General features: G+C 58.0%; 1 protein-coding gene across 1 annotated transcript; it reads left to right on the forward strand.

Annotated features, from left to right (window-relative positions):
* Nucleotides 1-474: 474 nt before the first annotated feature.
* Nucleotides 475-11839, forward strand: LOC133226482 (deleted in malignant brain tumors 1 protein-like; the record flags this gene model as incomplete). The annotated part of the gene is made up of 9 exons (XM_061380087.1): nt 475-534; nt 3426-3758; nt 3844-4173; nt 5014-5343; nt 6139-6462; nt 7418-7738; nt 8777-9106; nt 10013-10351; nt 11510-11839. Coding segments are annotated over exons 2-9 (2617 nt in total), but the record flags the coding sequence as incomplete, so codon positions are not given.
* Between the last annotated feature and the right edge of the window lie 1756 nt (nt 11840-13595).

A 13595-nucleotide genomic window follows, 5' to 3' on the forward strand; every position in this document is an offset into this window, starting at 1 on the left:
TCAGTGGATGTGGGTAATGGTTTCAATGGGTGATGGTGGGATGAGCATGGGCATGGGGTGGATGGAGAAGGTCTGGACCCCCCCCATCCCAAGGGCTTGGATGGGATCCCCATGGAGAAGGGGATGAGCTTGAAGGCCCCTTCCCAACCCAACCCCTTCCATTGCCCTATGGGCTCCCTGCCTAAAGGGGGTCCAAGGTCTTTGGGGCTGCCATGGGATCCGTGTGTCCCAAAGGCTTTGTTTGCTCCGTGCTTTCCTGGAACACATTGCGCAAAGCAGGGCTCTATGGGGCACCCCCCACCCCACCCCCTGGCATCGCTCCATGGGGAAGTGAAAGCCCCAGCTGGGTCCAAGGCAGAGGAACGGGAGGGATCCCGCTCGGCCCTCCCATTGGCATCCACCCCATTGCCCACCTCCAGCCTGCGGCCATGGCCACGCCGGCACGGATCCATCCCCGGGGCCGGAGCGGGGCCGCACGCGGTCCTGGTGGGGCCAAGAGCATCGGGGTTCTGCTGCTGCTGGCGTGGCTATGGGGTGAGTGCTGCTCCCCTTCGCTTCTGACCTCTGGTTGGGCTCTATGGGGCGGGTGTGCTCTATGGGGCGCAGCAGAAGGGTCTGTGGGGCTGGGGAAGGAGGGGTGGGTTTGGAGGTGGCTTCCAAGGGGTTTAGGTGAGGGCAGGAGCGTTCCCTTTGCCCCATAAGCAGAGGTAGTAGGAAGGGAGGGAAAGCAAATGTGGGTCCTCCTGGACCTCCTCAATCCAAACCAATCCATGGTTCCGTGCTTCCATGGTCCCCGTGCTCCCAAAGAGGTCCCTACCCCATGGTCTGCTGAAGGATGGGGATCCATCCTGTGGGTGCCCCTTTGGAAGGGGTTAAGGGTGGGCCCCGATGTTGGATCTGGGGCACCCTCCTTGGAGCTGGTTCTCATTCCCAAAGGGGACGGGGAGGAGCGGTCCCCTTTGGATGGGGTTTGGAGGGAGCAGGATGGGATGGAGAGCACCTGAGTTGGGTCTCATTCACCAGTGGTGGGGCAATGCCATTGGGGTCCCTCAAGTCACCGCAGGGGTGGGGTCTTGCTTGTGGGGGGGGGCCTTGAAAGGGCACTTCTGAGCTCTTCAGAGGCCTTTCTCCATGGAGAAGACCTTGGGGACATGGGGTCAATGGGGACAATGGGGTCAATGGGACCCAATGGGATATGGAGAAGACCTTGAGGACATGGGGTCAATGGGAAAAATGGGGTCAATGGGACCCAATGGGATATGGAGAAGACCTTGGGGACATGAGGTCAGTGGGGAAAATGGGGTCAATGGGACCCAATGGGATATGGAGAAGACCTTGGGGACATGGGGACAATGGGGTCAATAGGGACTCAATGGGACATGGTGGTCAATGCCACCCAATGGGACATGGAGAAGACCTTGAGGACATGAGGTCAATGGGGACAATGAGGTCAGTGGGACCCAATGGGATATGGAGAAGACCTTGGGGACAAGAGGGACATGGGGACAATGGGGTCAATAGGGACGCAATGGGACATGGGGTCAATGGGACCCAATGGGAAATGGAGAAGACCTTGAGGACATGAGGTCAATGGGGACAATAGGGTCAATGGGACCCAATGGGATATGGAGAAGACCTTGGGGGCATGAGGTCAATGGGGACAATGGGGTCAATGGGACCCAATGGGACATGGAGAAGACCTTGGGGACATGAGGTCAATGGGACCCAATGGGATATGGAGAAGACCTTGGGGACATGAGGTCAATGGGGACATGGGGCCAATGTATGCATATATATATACACTGTGCTATAAAGCTCTGTCTTTGCTGCTGGATGCATGCACCAGCACATGAAGAACCTCAAGGAGCCACAGAAGAAGGCTCCTTAAGGGGAGCCCTTAGAGCCAGTGGGCACCCAAGACCCATGGGGTCCCTTTGGGCTGCGGGAGCACCCTGATTTGGGGATGGACGCCTCAGAATGAAGGGTTCTGCCTTAGGCCACCCCATGCTGAGCCCTGCCCTGCCTTGGGGCTGCTGACGAGGGCAGCGTCCCCATGGCGATGCCGCTATTGCAGCGTTGGCTTTTCTCTCTTCTCCTTCCTGGTCCACCCAGGAAGCTCAGTTCCCTTTGGGGCCTCTTCCCAAAGCTCACGGGGTTCTTGGAATCCAAGGGGTGATCCCGGAGCCCGTTGCTCTGATTGAGCCCTTCCGCACACATCCATGTCCAAGGAGGGATGGGATGGATCCACCTGGATCCAGGCACTGGAGGGATGGAGACGCTCACAGAGCTGGGATGGGGCAGCAAAGGCTCCTTAAGGGGAGGCCTTAGAGCAGCTCCAGTGCCTAAAGGGGTGCAGGAAAGCAGGAGAGGGGGCTTTGGACAAGGGATGGGATGAGGGAAGCAGATTCCAATTGGAAGAGGGGACATTGAGATGGGCTGTGAGGAAAGAGCTCTTCCTGTGAGGGTGCTGGGACACTGGGATGGGTTGGGGGAGAAGCTGGGGCTGCCCCATCCCTGGTAGTGCTCAAGGGCAGGTTGGACACAGGGGATTGGAGCATCCTGCTCCAGTGGAAGGGGTCCCTATGGCAGGGGGCTGGAACTGGGTGGGCTTGAAGGTCCCTTCCCACCCAAACCATTCCATGGGTCTGTGACCTTTTGGGCGCATGGGGTTTAGATGCAGAGGTGGGATTCAGCTGACTTCGGAGTTGACTTAGGTTGACTTCAATAGGCTTCAATTGACTTCACTTCTGAGTTGACTTCAGTTGGCTTCAATTGACTTCTGAGTTGTCTTCAGTTGTCTTCAATTGACTTCAGTTGAGTTCAATTGGCTTCAATTGACTTCAGGTGACTTCTGAGGTGACTTCAATTGGCTTTAATTGGTTTCAATTGACTTCAATTGACTTCAGTTGACTTCTGAGTTGACTTCAATTGGCTTCAATTGGTTTCAATTGACTTCAATTGACTTCAGTTGACTTCTGAGTTGGCTTCAGTTGACTTCAATTGGCTTCAAATGACTTCAATTGGCTTCAGTTGACTTCTGATTTGGCTTCAATTGGCTTCAATCGGTCTCAATTGACTTCAGTTGCCTTCTGAGTTGGCTTCAGTTGACTTCAATTGGTCTCAATTGACTTCAGTTGCCTTCTGAGTTGGCTTCAGTTGACTTCAATTGGTTTCAATTGACTTCAATTGACTTCAAGTTGACTTCTGAGTTGACTTCAATTGGTTTCAATTGACTTCAGTTGACTCCTGAGTTGACTCCAGTTGACTTCCACTGTCTTCAGTGGACATCTGAGATGCCCAGGGCAGGGCCGCGCTGTCCAACGCCACCTCTCACATCCCCTTTCAGCTGTCAGAAGCCACCCCAAACCCCCCCCATCCACCCCCTGTCTGTCACCTCCTGCTTCCTCCCCATCCCTCCCCTCCAGGCACATCCAATGGGACCCCAATGGGGTCCCTTCGCTTGGAAGGGGGTCCCAGCCGCTGCGCCGGGCGCGTGGAGGTGCTGCACAACGGCACGTGGGGCACGGTGTGCGACGACGGATGGGGCTTCCAGGAGGGCCAGGTCGTGTGCCGGGAGCTGGGCTGCGGCTCGGTGCTGTCGGTGGCGCCGGGAGCTCGCTACGGGCAAGGGAAAGGGCCCATCTGGTTGGACGACGTCAACTGCACCGGGGAGGAACCGGCACTGCGGGGGTGCCGAGCGAAGCCATGGGGGGAGCACAACTGCAACCACGTGGAGGACGCCAGCGTCGAGTGCTCAGGTACCTGCCTGCACCCCTGCATCCGTCCCATGGGGCGCGCATCCCTTCCCCAACCTTCTCCTCCCCATCCCCACCCCAAAACCAGATTCCACCGTGGCCACCTTGGGCACCCTCCAGTTGGTCAACGGCCTCGACCGCTGCGCCGGGAGGGTGGAGGTGCTGCACGAGCACATGTGGGGCACGGTGTGCGACGACGGATGGGATCTGCTGGACGCGGCCGTGGTGTGCCGGCAGCTCGGCTGCGGCACGGCGCTGGCCGCCACCCACGGGGCTCACTTTGGAAGGGGCCACGATCCCATCTGGTTGGATGAGGTCAACTGCACCGGTAGCGAGGCCGCGCTGGTGGATTGCCGGGCCAGCGCGTGGGGCAACACCAACTGCTTCCATGGGGAGGATGCCGGTGTGGTGTGTTCAGGTAATGGGGCTTTGCAGGCATGGGATCGTGGAATGGGATGGGTTGGGAGAGCGTGGATTCACTCTACATAGGAGGAAGCTCTTCCCTGGGAGGATGCTGAGGCCCTGGCACAGGGGGCTCAGGGATAGATGGGGCTGCCCCATCCCTGGTAGTGTTCGAGGCCCTTCCAACCCAACCCGTTCTATGGGTCTAGAGATGACCTCCAAAGGCCCCTTCCATCCCAACCCATTCTATGGTTCTATAGATGACCTCCAAAGGCCCTTCCATCCCAACCCATTCTATGGCTCTATAGATGACCTCCAAAGGCCCCTTTCCAACCCAACCCATTCTATGGGTCTAGAGATGACCTCCAAAGGCCCCTTCCATCCCAACCCATTCTATGGGTCTAGAGATGACCACCAAAGCTCCCTTCCAACTCAACCCTACCCAACCCAATCTATTCTATGGTTCTATAGATGATCTCCAAAGGTCCCTTCCAACCCAACCCATTCTATGGGTCTAGAGATCACCTCCAAAGGCCCCTTCCAACCCTACCCATCCCAACCCATTCTATGGTTCTATAGATGACCTCCAAAGGCCCCTTCCATCTCAACCCAACCCATCCCAACCCATTCTATGGTTCTGTAGATGACCTCCAAAGGCCCCTTCCAACCCATCCCATTCTATGGCTCTATAACGTGTCTTTGCCCTACACTGCCTATGCCAATAACGCCCCTTTACAAAGCCACCCCTCGAACCCCCCTTTCAAGAGGACCCCGAGCACCGCGGGCTCTCGGTCCCCATCCTGTTCTCCCCCCACCCATGGGTGATGCTGGGGCCCTTCCTTATCCTCCTTGCCAGGGTCGGCGCTGTCGGCGGCCACGGCGCCGCGCTTGGCCAGCGGCTCGACGCGGTGCGACGGCAGAGTGGAGGTGCCGCACCTCAGCTCCTGGGCATCCCTATGCGACCAGGAGTGGGGTCTGGCGGAGGCACGGGTGCTCTGCAGGCAGCTGGGCTGCGGGACGGCGCTGGTGGCCCCGGCCCAGTCCTGGTCCGGCCATGGAACTGGTCCGACGTGGCCCAACCGCGTGAGCTGCGTGGGCACCGAGAGCACCCTGTCCATGTGCAAGGTGCAGGCCCGGGGCAATGGCTCTTGTCCCCAGGGCAGGGAAGCCGTTGTGGTGTGTTCAGGTAAAGCCCCTCGGGGGTGGCCATCACCTTGGTCTCCTGCCTCCATGAGCCATGGGGGCTGCCATTGGAGGGTGCTTGGGTGCTGAGGGGTTGGGAGCATCCGCCTGGAGGGCTTGGTCCTGATGCCAGAGGGTGGGATGGGGAATATCCACCTGGGACATATCTCAACCCAACCCATTCAAGAACTCAACCAACCCATCCCATATCTCAACCCATCCCATTCCATCATCCCATATCTCAATCCAACCCATTCCATATCTCAACCCAATCCATTGCATCTCTCAACCCAACCCCTTCCATGATCCCACCTCTCAACCCAACCCATTCCATGATCCCATCTCTCAACCCACCCCATTCCATGATCCCATCTCTCAATCCAACCCATTCCATATCTCAACCCAACCCATTCCATAATCCCATCTCTCAACCCAATCTATTCCATCTCTCAACCCCATCTATTCCATGATCCCATCTCTCAACCCATCCCATTCCATCTCTCAACCCAACCCATTCCATGATCCTAACTCTCAACTCAACCCATTCCATCATCCCATATCTCAATCCAACCCATTCCATCTCTCAACCCAACCCATTCAAGAGCTCAACCCAACCTATTCCATATCTCAATCCAACCCATTCCATGATCCCATCTCTCAATCTAACCCATTCCATATCTCAACCCAGCCCATTCCATTATTCTATATCTCAACCCAACCCATTCCATCTCTCAACCCATCCCATTCCATGATCCCACCTCTCAACCCAACCCCATTCCATGATCCCACCTCACTCCAGGCAACTGGGAGGGCGACCAGGTCCGCTTGGTGAACTACGGCAGCCGCTGCGCCGGCAGGGTCGAGGTCTACCACAACCAGCAATGGGGCACCGTGTGCGACGACAACTGGGACCTGGTGGACGCCGACGTCGTGTGCCGGCAGCTGGACTGCGGCCGAGCCCTCTCGGCCCCTGGTAGAGCCCAATTTGGCCGCGGGGACGGCATCATCTGGATGGATGAGACCAATTGCACCGGTACCGAGAGCGCCCTGTCCTCCTGCCCGGCCCGGCCTTGGGGTACCGGTAACTGCTACCATGGTGAAGATGCTGGTGTGGTTTGCTCCGGTGAGGCCTTCACCATTGGCATCGCTCCTTGCATGGTGGAGGGATGGAAAGGGGGGGGTGATGGCAGGTTTGCACCCATTGGGGTTCTTGAGCATCCTCAGTGGTCCCATCCTTAATGGTCGCATCCTCAATGGTCCCATCCTCAATGGTCCCATCCTCAATGGTCCCATCCCAACCCACCACCCACCCAACCCACCCAACCCACCCAACCCACCCAACCCACCCAACCCACCAACCACCCAACCCCTCAATGGTCCCATCCTCAATGGTCCCATCCTCAATGGTCCCATCCTCAGTGGTCCCATCCTCAGTGGTCCCATCCTCAATGGTCCCATCCTCAGTGGTCCCATCCTCAATGGTCGCATCCTCAATGGTCCCATCCTCAACGGTCCCATTCTCAACGGTCCCATCCATAAGGAGAACCCAGCTCCTGATGGCCTGGATAGATCCATCCGGTTCTTCTCATCCATGGCTTCCTCACTGGATAAGGAACCGACCCCAAAGCATTGGGGTCAATGGTGTCCCACCTCATTGGGGTGTCCATGCTGGTCCCAGTTCCGCTGCCAATCTCTTTGGCAATGATCCGGATGAGGCCATCGAGGGAGGTGATGCCGGGTTGGGTGGGAATGATGGAATCCAAGGCAATGTGCCGGGTCCTGGCTTGGACAACCCCATCCAACACGGCTCAACCCAATGGTTGGGCTCAATGATCTTAAAGGGCTTTTCCTCTGTGATCCCATCCCTCTATGGTTTAAGGCCATGGGATTCATTCCCATAGGGAATTTGCTCTTCCAAAGCAATGGAGGGGTCCAGGAGGATGCAGACCAATGGGGACCCCCTGGTGCAGGGTGCTCACCCCTCCTCTCCCCCTATCCCCTGAGGCTTCAGTGGGAGCCGGGAGCAGGATTCCAATGGGATCATCACTTCCTGATGGATTCCCTTGGGTACCCTCCAGATTCCCTCATCCCGGAGCCGGCTCCCATCCGCTTGGCCAACGCCTCCCATCCCTGCGCCGGCAGAGTGGAGGTGCTCCATGGGGAGCACTGGGGAGCCGTGTGCGAGCGGGGCTGGGACCAACGGGACGCCGAGGTCGCGTGCCGGGAGCTGGGATGCGGGACGGCGCTGCCGGCGTCCGAGGGGGTGGATTTTGGCACCGGGGCCTTGCCGGTGAGGATGGAGAACGTGAGGTGCCAGGGAACGGAGCGGAGCCTCAGGGAATGCCCAGCGGGACAAGGGGGCTGTGAGGATGGGAAGAGAGCCGGTGTGGTGTGCTCCGGTGGGTGGCATCGCAGCATCGGACATGGGGGGTACCAGGGGAACCCTGGATGGGGATGGGATGAAGTGGGTCCATGGATGGGGATGGGATGAAGTGGGTCCATGGATGGGGATGGGATGAAGTGGGTCCATGGATGGGGATGGGATGAAGTGGGTCCATGGATGGGGATGGGATGAAGTGGGTCCATGGATGGGGATGGGATGAAGTGGGTCCATGGATGGGGATGGGATGAAGTGGGTCCATGGATGGGGATGGGATGAGGTGGGTCCATGGATGGGGATGGGATGAAGTGGGTCCATGGATGGGGATGGGATGAAGTGGGTCCATGGATGGGGATGGGATGAAGTGGGTCCATGGATGGGGATGGGATGAAGTGGGTCCATGGATGGGGATGGGATGAAGTGGGTCCATGGATGGGGATGGGATGAAGTGGGTCCATGGATGGGGATGGGATGAAGTGGGTCCATGGATGGGGATGGGATGAAGTGGGTCCATGGATGGGGATGAGATGAAGTGGGTCCATGGATGGGGATGGGATGAAGTGGGTCCATGGATGGGGATGGGATGAAGTGGGTCCATGGATGGGGATGGGATGAAGTGGGTCCATGGATGGGGATGGGATGAAGTGGGTCCATGGATGGGGATGAGATGAAGTGGGTCCATGGATGGGGATGGGATGAAGTGGGTCCATGGATGGGGATGGGATGAAGTGGGTCCATGGATGGGGATGAGATGAAGTGGGTCCATGGATGGGGATGAGATGAAGCGGGTCCATGGATGGGGATGGGATGAAGTGGGTCCATGGATGGGGATGAGATGAAGTGGGTCCATGGATGGGGATGGGATGAAGTGGGTCCATGGATGGGGATGGGATGAAGTGGGTCCATGGATGGGGATGAGATGAAGTGGGTCCATGGATGGGGATGGGATGAGGTGGGTCCATGGATGGCAATGGGATGAAGTGGGTCCATGGATGGGGATGGGATGAGGTGGGTCCATGCATGGGCATGAGATGACCGCATCCATCCCCTCCCATAGGCTCCATGGTCTCCACCATCGCCCCCGTCCGCCTGGTGAACGGCACCGGGCGCTGCTCGGGCAGGGTCGAGGTGCTCCATGGTGGCCAATGGGGCACGGTCTGCGACGATGGCTGGGACCTCCTGGACGCCAAGGTCGTTTGCCGGCAGCTGGGCTGCGGCACCGCGGTGCTGGCCCCGCACCGCGCTCACTACGGCCAGGGCCAGGGGCCCATCTGGTTGGACGCCGTGCGCTGCGCCGGCACCGAGGCGGCCATCGCCGAGTGCAGCTCCAAGGGATGGGGCACCCATGGGTGCGAGCATGGGGAGGACGCCGGTGTCATCTGCTCCGGTAAGGAACCACCAAAGTGGGACCCATTGGAATGGGCCTGGTGGGAAGGGAGGGCTCTGGGTGGAACCCATGGGATCCCATCTCCCATCCCTTATCTCCTGCTCACAGCCATAGGAACCCATGGGATCCCATCTCCCATCCCTTATCTCCTGCTCACAGCCATAGGAACCCATGGGATCCCATCTCCCATCCCTTATCTCCTGCTCACAGCCATAGGAATCCATGGGATCCCATCTCCCATCCCTTATCTCCTGCTCACAGCCATAGGAACCCATGGGATCCCATCTCCCATCCCTTATCCCCTGCTCACAGCCATAGGAACCCATGGGATCCCATCTCCCATCCCTTATCTCCTGCTCACAGCCATAGGAACCCACGGGATCCCATCTCCCATCCCTTATCTCCTGCTCAGGGCCATAGGAACCCATGGGATCCCATCTCCCATCCCTTATCTCCTGCTCACAGCCATAGGAACCCATGAGATCCCATCTCCCATCCCAGTTTTCTTAACACCAGTATGGATTCCATTCCCATCCTGGTGTCCCTGCCATACCCAGTGTTCAGTTCAGTCTCCCCATCATGGGATGCTACAACCTTATCCTGGTTGGAACTGGGCAATGAGATCCCAGAGAGCAGCCCTTTCCCTTTGGGATGAGGCACCCCAGGGGTCCCAAATGGCCCAAGGATGTCCTCACCTTGGTGATGGGATCCTGTCCATGGTGTCTGCTCCAGGAAGGGTCCCCATCTATGGGTCTGTGCCTATGGGCACCCAAGGCTTGGGTACCACTCACCGGAAGAGCATCCCTGACCCACAGAGAGCATCCTTGCCTTGCTCCAATCCCCGCTGCGGGTTCCATGGGGCGGAAGGCACCTCCCTAAGGGATGCTCTGACGGATCCTGCTCTAGGATCGGGCATCTCGGACCTGGGAAGCCTGCGCTTGGTGAACGGCTCCGATCCCTGCTCCGGACGGGTCCAGGTGTTCCATGAGCAGCGCTGGGGTGGGATCTGCTCGCAGGGCTGGGGCCTGGCCGAAGCCCGTGTGGTGTGCGGGCAGCTGGGCTGCGGGACGGCGCACGCGGCCCCGGCATCGCCCTCGGTAGCCACGGGAGAGCCCTTCCTGTGGGTGGATGCTGTGGAATGCACCGGGATGGAGGGAGCCCTCTTGGAATGCCGCGTGAAGCTATGGGGTGAGGAGGGCTGCAGCTCCCAGGCCCACGCCGCCGTCGTGTGCTCCGCGGCCGTAGGTCAGTGCCGGCATCCGGCCCCATTGGGGTGCAATGAGGTGGTCCCCGTTGCCAAGGGAAGAGGTGGAATGGGGATGTTCCATTCTGCCCCCATGAGGGTAGTCCCATCATGGAGTGATGCGTTTCCATGGCAACCGGCCATTGCAATGGCATCCCAAGGGATGTGGGCACTGCCCAGCATTGGGTTTGGCTGGATTTGGATGGGATACCCAATCTAGGTCGTGCTTTGCATGGGAAGGTTGGGCCAAGTGATCCTTGAGGTCCCTTCCTCAAGGATTCCATGATCCCACCATCTATTGGGTATGGTCCTCGGGGGCTTGATCCCAATGGGAACAGCCACAGGGTGCTGGTGGGGCCCTTGCAAGATGCCTTATCTCCATGGATGGGGATGGGATGAGGTGGGTCCATGGATGGGGATGGGATGAAGTGGGTCCATGGATGGGGATGGGATGAAGTGGGTCCATGGATGGGGATGGGATGAAGTGGGTCCATGGATGGGGATGAGATGAAGTGGGTGGATGGGGATGAGATGAAGTGGGTCCAGGGATGGATGAGTGGGTCCATGGATGGGGATGAGATAAGTGGGTCCATGGATGGGGATGGATGAAGTGGTCCGTGGATGGGGATGAGATGAAGTGGGTCCGTGGATGGGGATGAGATGAAGTGGGTCCGTGGATGGGGATGAGATGAAGTGGGTCCATGGATGGGGATGGGATGAAGTGGGTCCATGGATGGGGATGGGATGAAGTGGGTCCATGGATGGGGATGGGATGAAGTGGGTCCAGAGATGGGGATGAGATGAAGTGGGTCCATGGATGGGGATGAGATGAAGTGGGTCCATGGATGGGGATGAGATGAAGTGGGTCCATGGATGGGGATGGGATGAAGTGGGTCCATGGATGGGGATGAGATGAAGTGGGTCCATGGATGGGGATGGGATGAAGTGGGTCCATGGATGGGGATGGGATGAAGTGGGTCCATGGATGGGGATGGGATGAAGTGGGTCCATGGATGGGCAGGTCCCAGATTCCATGATCCCCCATTGGGTATGGTCCTCAGAGCCTTGATCCCAATGGGAACACCCACAGGGACCCCTTACAAAACCCCTTATTATGGGATGTCCCATTGCACATCCAACATCGTCCCTCCTGCCCATAGACATGGACCCAAGGAGCTCGGCAGCCCTGCGCTTGGTGAACGGTCCCCACCGCTGCGCCGGGAGGGTGGAAGTGTTCCATAGCCACCAATGGGGCACCGTCTGCGACGACGGATGGGACCTGCTGGATGCGGCCGTGGTGTGCAGGCAGCTGGGCTGTGGGGCAGCCCTATCGGCCCCGGGGCTCTCCGCCTTCGGGCAAGGATCCGGCCCCATTTGGTTGGATGGGGTGAGCTGCCTTGGGACCGAAGGCACCATCGCCGAATGCCCCGGCAAGCCATGGGGACAACACGCGTGTAACCACGTGGAGGATGCCAGCGTCGTGTGTGCAGGTGATGCGCAGGGGGGGATTTGGGATGCCAAGAGGGAGTGGAGGGATGGGATTCATCCCCCTCTATGCCAAGAGCATCCTGGGATGCAGCGAGTGGAGGGATGGGATTCATCCCCCTCTATGCCAAGAGCATCCTGGGATGCAGCGAGTGGAGGGATGGGATTCATCCCCCTCTATGCCAAGAGCATCCTGGGATGCAGCGAGTGGAGGGATGGGATTCATCCCCCTCTATGCCAAGAGCATCCTGGGATGCAGGAAGTGGAGGGACGGGATTCATCCCCTCTATGCCCAGAGCACCACAAAAAACCCCACCAACACCACAAAAAACCCCCCACCAAGAGCATCCTGGGATGCAGGGAGTGGAGGGATGGGATTCATCCCCCTCTATGCCAAGAGCATCCTGGGATGCAGGGAGTGGAGGGATGGGATTCATCCCCCTCTATGCCCAGAGCATCCTGGGATGCATCAGTGAGTGGAGGGATGGGATTCATCCCCCTCTATGCCCAGAGCATCCTGGGATGCAGGGAGTGGAGGGATGGGATTCATCCCCCTCTATGCCAAGAGCATCCTGGGATGCAGGGAGTGGAGGGATGGGATTCATCCCCCTCTATGCCCAGAGCATCCTGGGATGCAGGGAGTGGAGGGATGGGATTCATCCCCCTCTATGCCCAGAGCATCCTGGGATGCCAAGATGGAGTGGAGGGATGGGATTCACCCCCCTCTATGCCCAGAGCATCCTGGGATGCAGGGAGTGGAGGGATGGGATTCATCCCCCTCTATGCCCAGAGCATCCTGGGATGCAGGGAGTGGAGGGATGGGATTCATCCCCCTCTATGCCCAGAGCATCCTGGGATGCAGGGAGTGGAGGGATGGGATTCATCCCCCTCTATGCCCAGAGCATCCTGGGATGCAGGGAGTGGAGGGATGGGATTCATCCCCCTCTATGCCCAGAGCATCCTGGGATGCAGGGAGTGGAGGGATGGGATTCATCCCCCTCTATGCCAAGAGCATCCTGGGATGCAGCGAGTGGAGGGATGGGATTCATCCCCCTCTATGCCAAGAGCATCCTGGGATGCAGCGAGTGGAGGGATGGGATTCATCCCCCTCTATGCCAAGAGCATCCTGGGATGCAGGAAGTGGAGGGACGGGATTCATCCCCTCTATGCCCAGAGCATCCTGGGATGCAGGGAGTGGAGGGATGGGATTCATCCCCCTCTATGCCAAGAGCATCCTGGGATGCAGGGAGTGGAGGGATGGGATTCATCCCCCTCTATGCCCAGAGCATCCTAGGATGCAAAAACACCCCCACCCAACACCACAAAAACACCCCCACCCAACACCACAAAAACACCCCCCACAAAACACCACAAAAACACCCCCACCCAACACCACAAAAACACCCCACCCAACACCATCAGGGAGTGGAGGGATGGGATTCATCCCCCTCTATGCCAAGAGCATCCTGGGATGCATCAGTGAGTGGAGGGATGGGATTCATCCCCCTCTATGCCAAGAATAGATTCCATATAATAGATTCCATAGAATCATAGAATAGATTCCATAGATTCCATAGAATCATAGAATAGATTCCATAAAATCATAGAATAGATTCCATAAAATCATAGAATAGATTCCATAGGATCATAGAATAGATTCCATAGATTCCATAGAATAGACTCCATGGAATCATAGAATAGATTCCATAAAATAGATTCCATAGAATCATAGAACAGATTCCATAGAATCATAGAACAGAT

The sequence above is a fragment of the Neopsephotus bourkii genome, unplaced genomic scaffold (assembly GCF_033783945.1).
Source record: "Neopsephotus bourkii isolate Nb327-2 ecotype Australia unplaced genomic scaffold, CSIRO-AGI_Nbou_v1 NB_1789, whole genome shotgun sequence".
Classification (NCBI taxonomy): Eukaryota; Metazoa; Chordata; class Aves; order Psittaciformes; family Psittacidae; genus Neopsephotus; species Neopsephotus bourkii.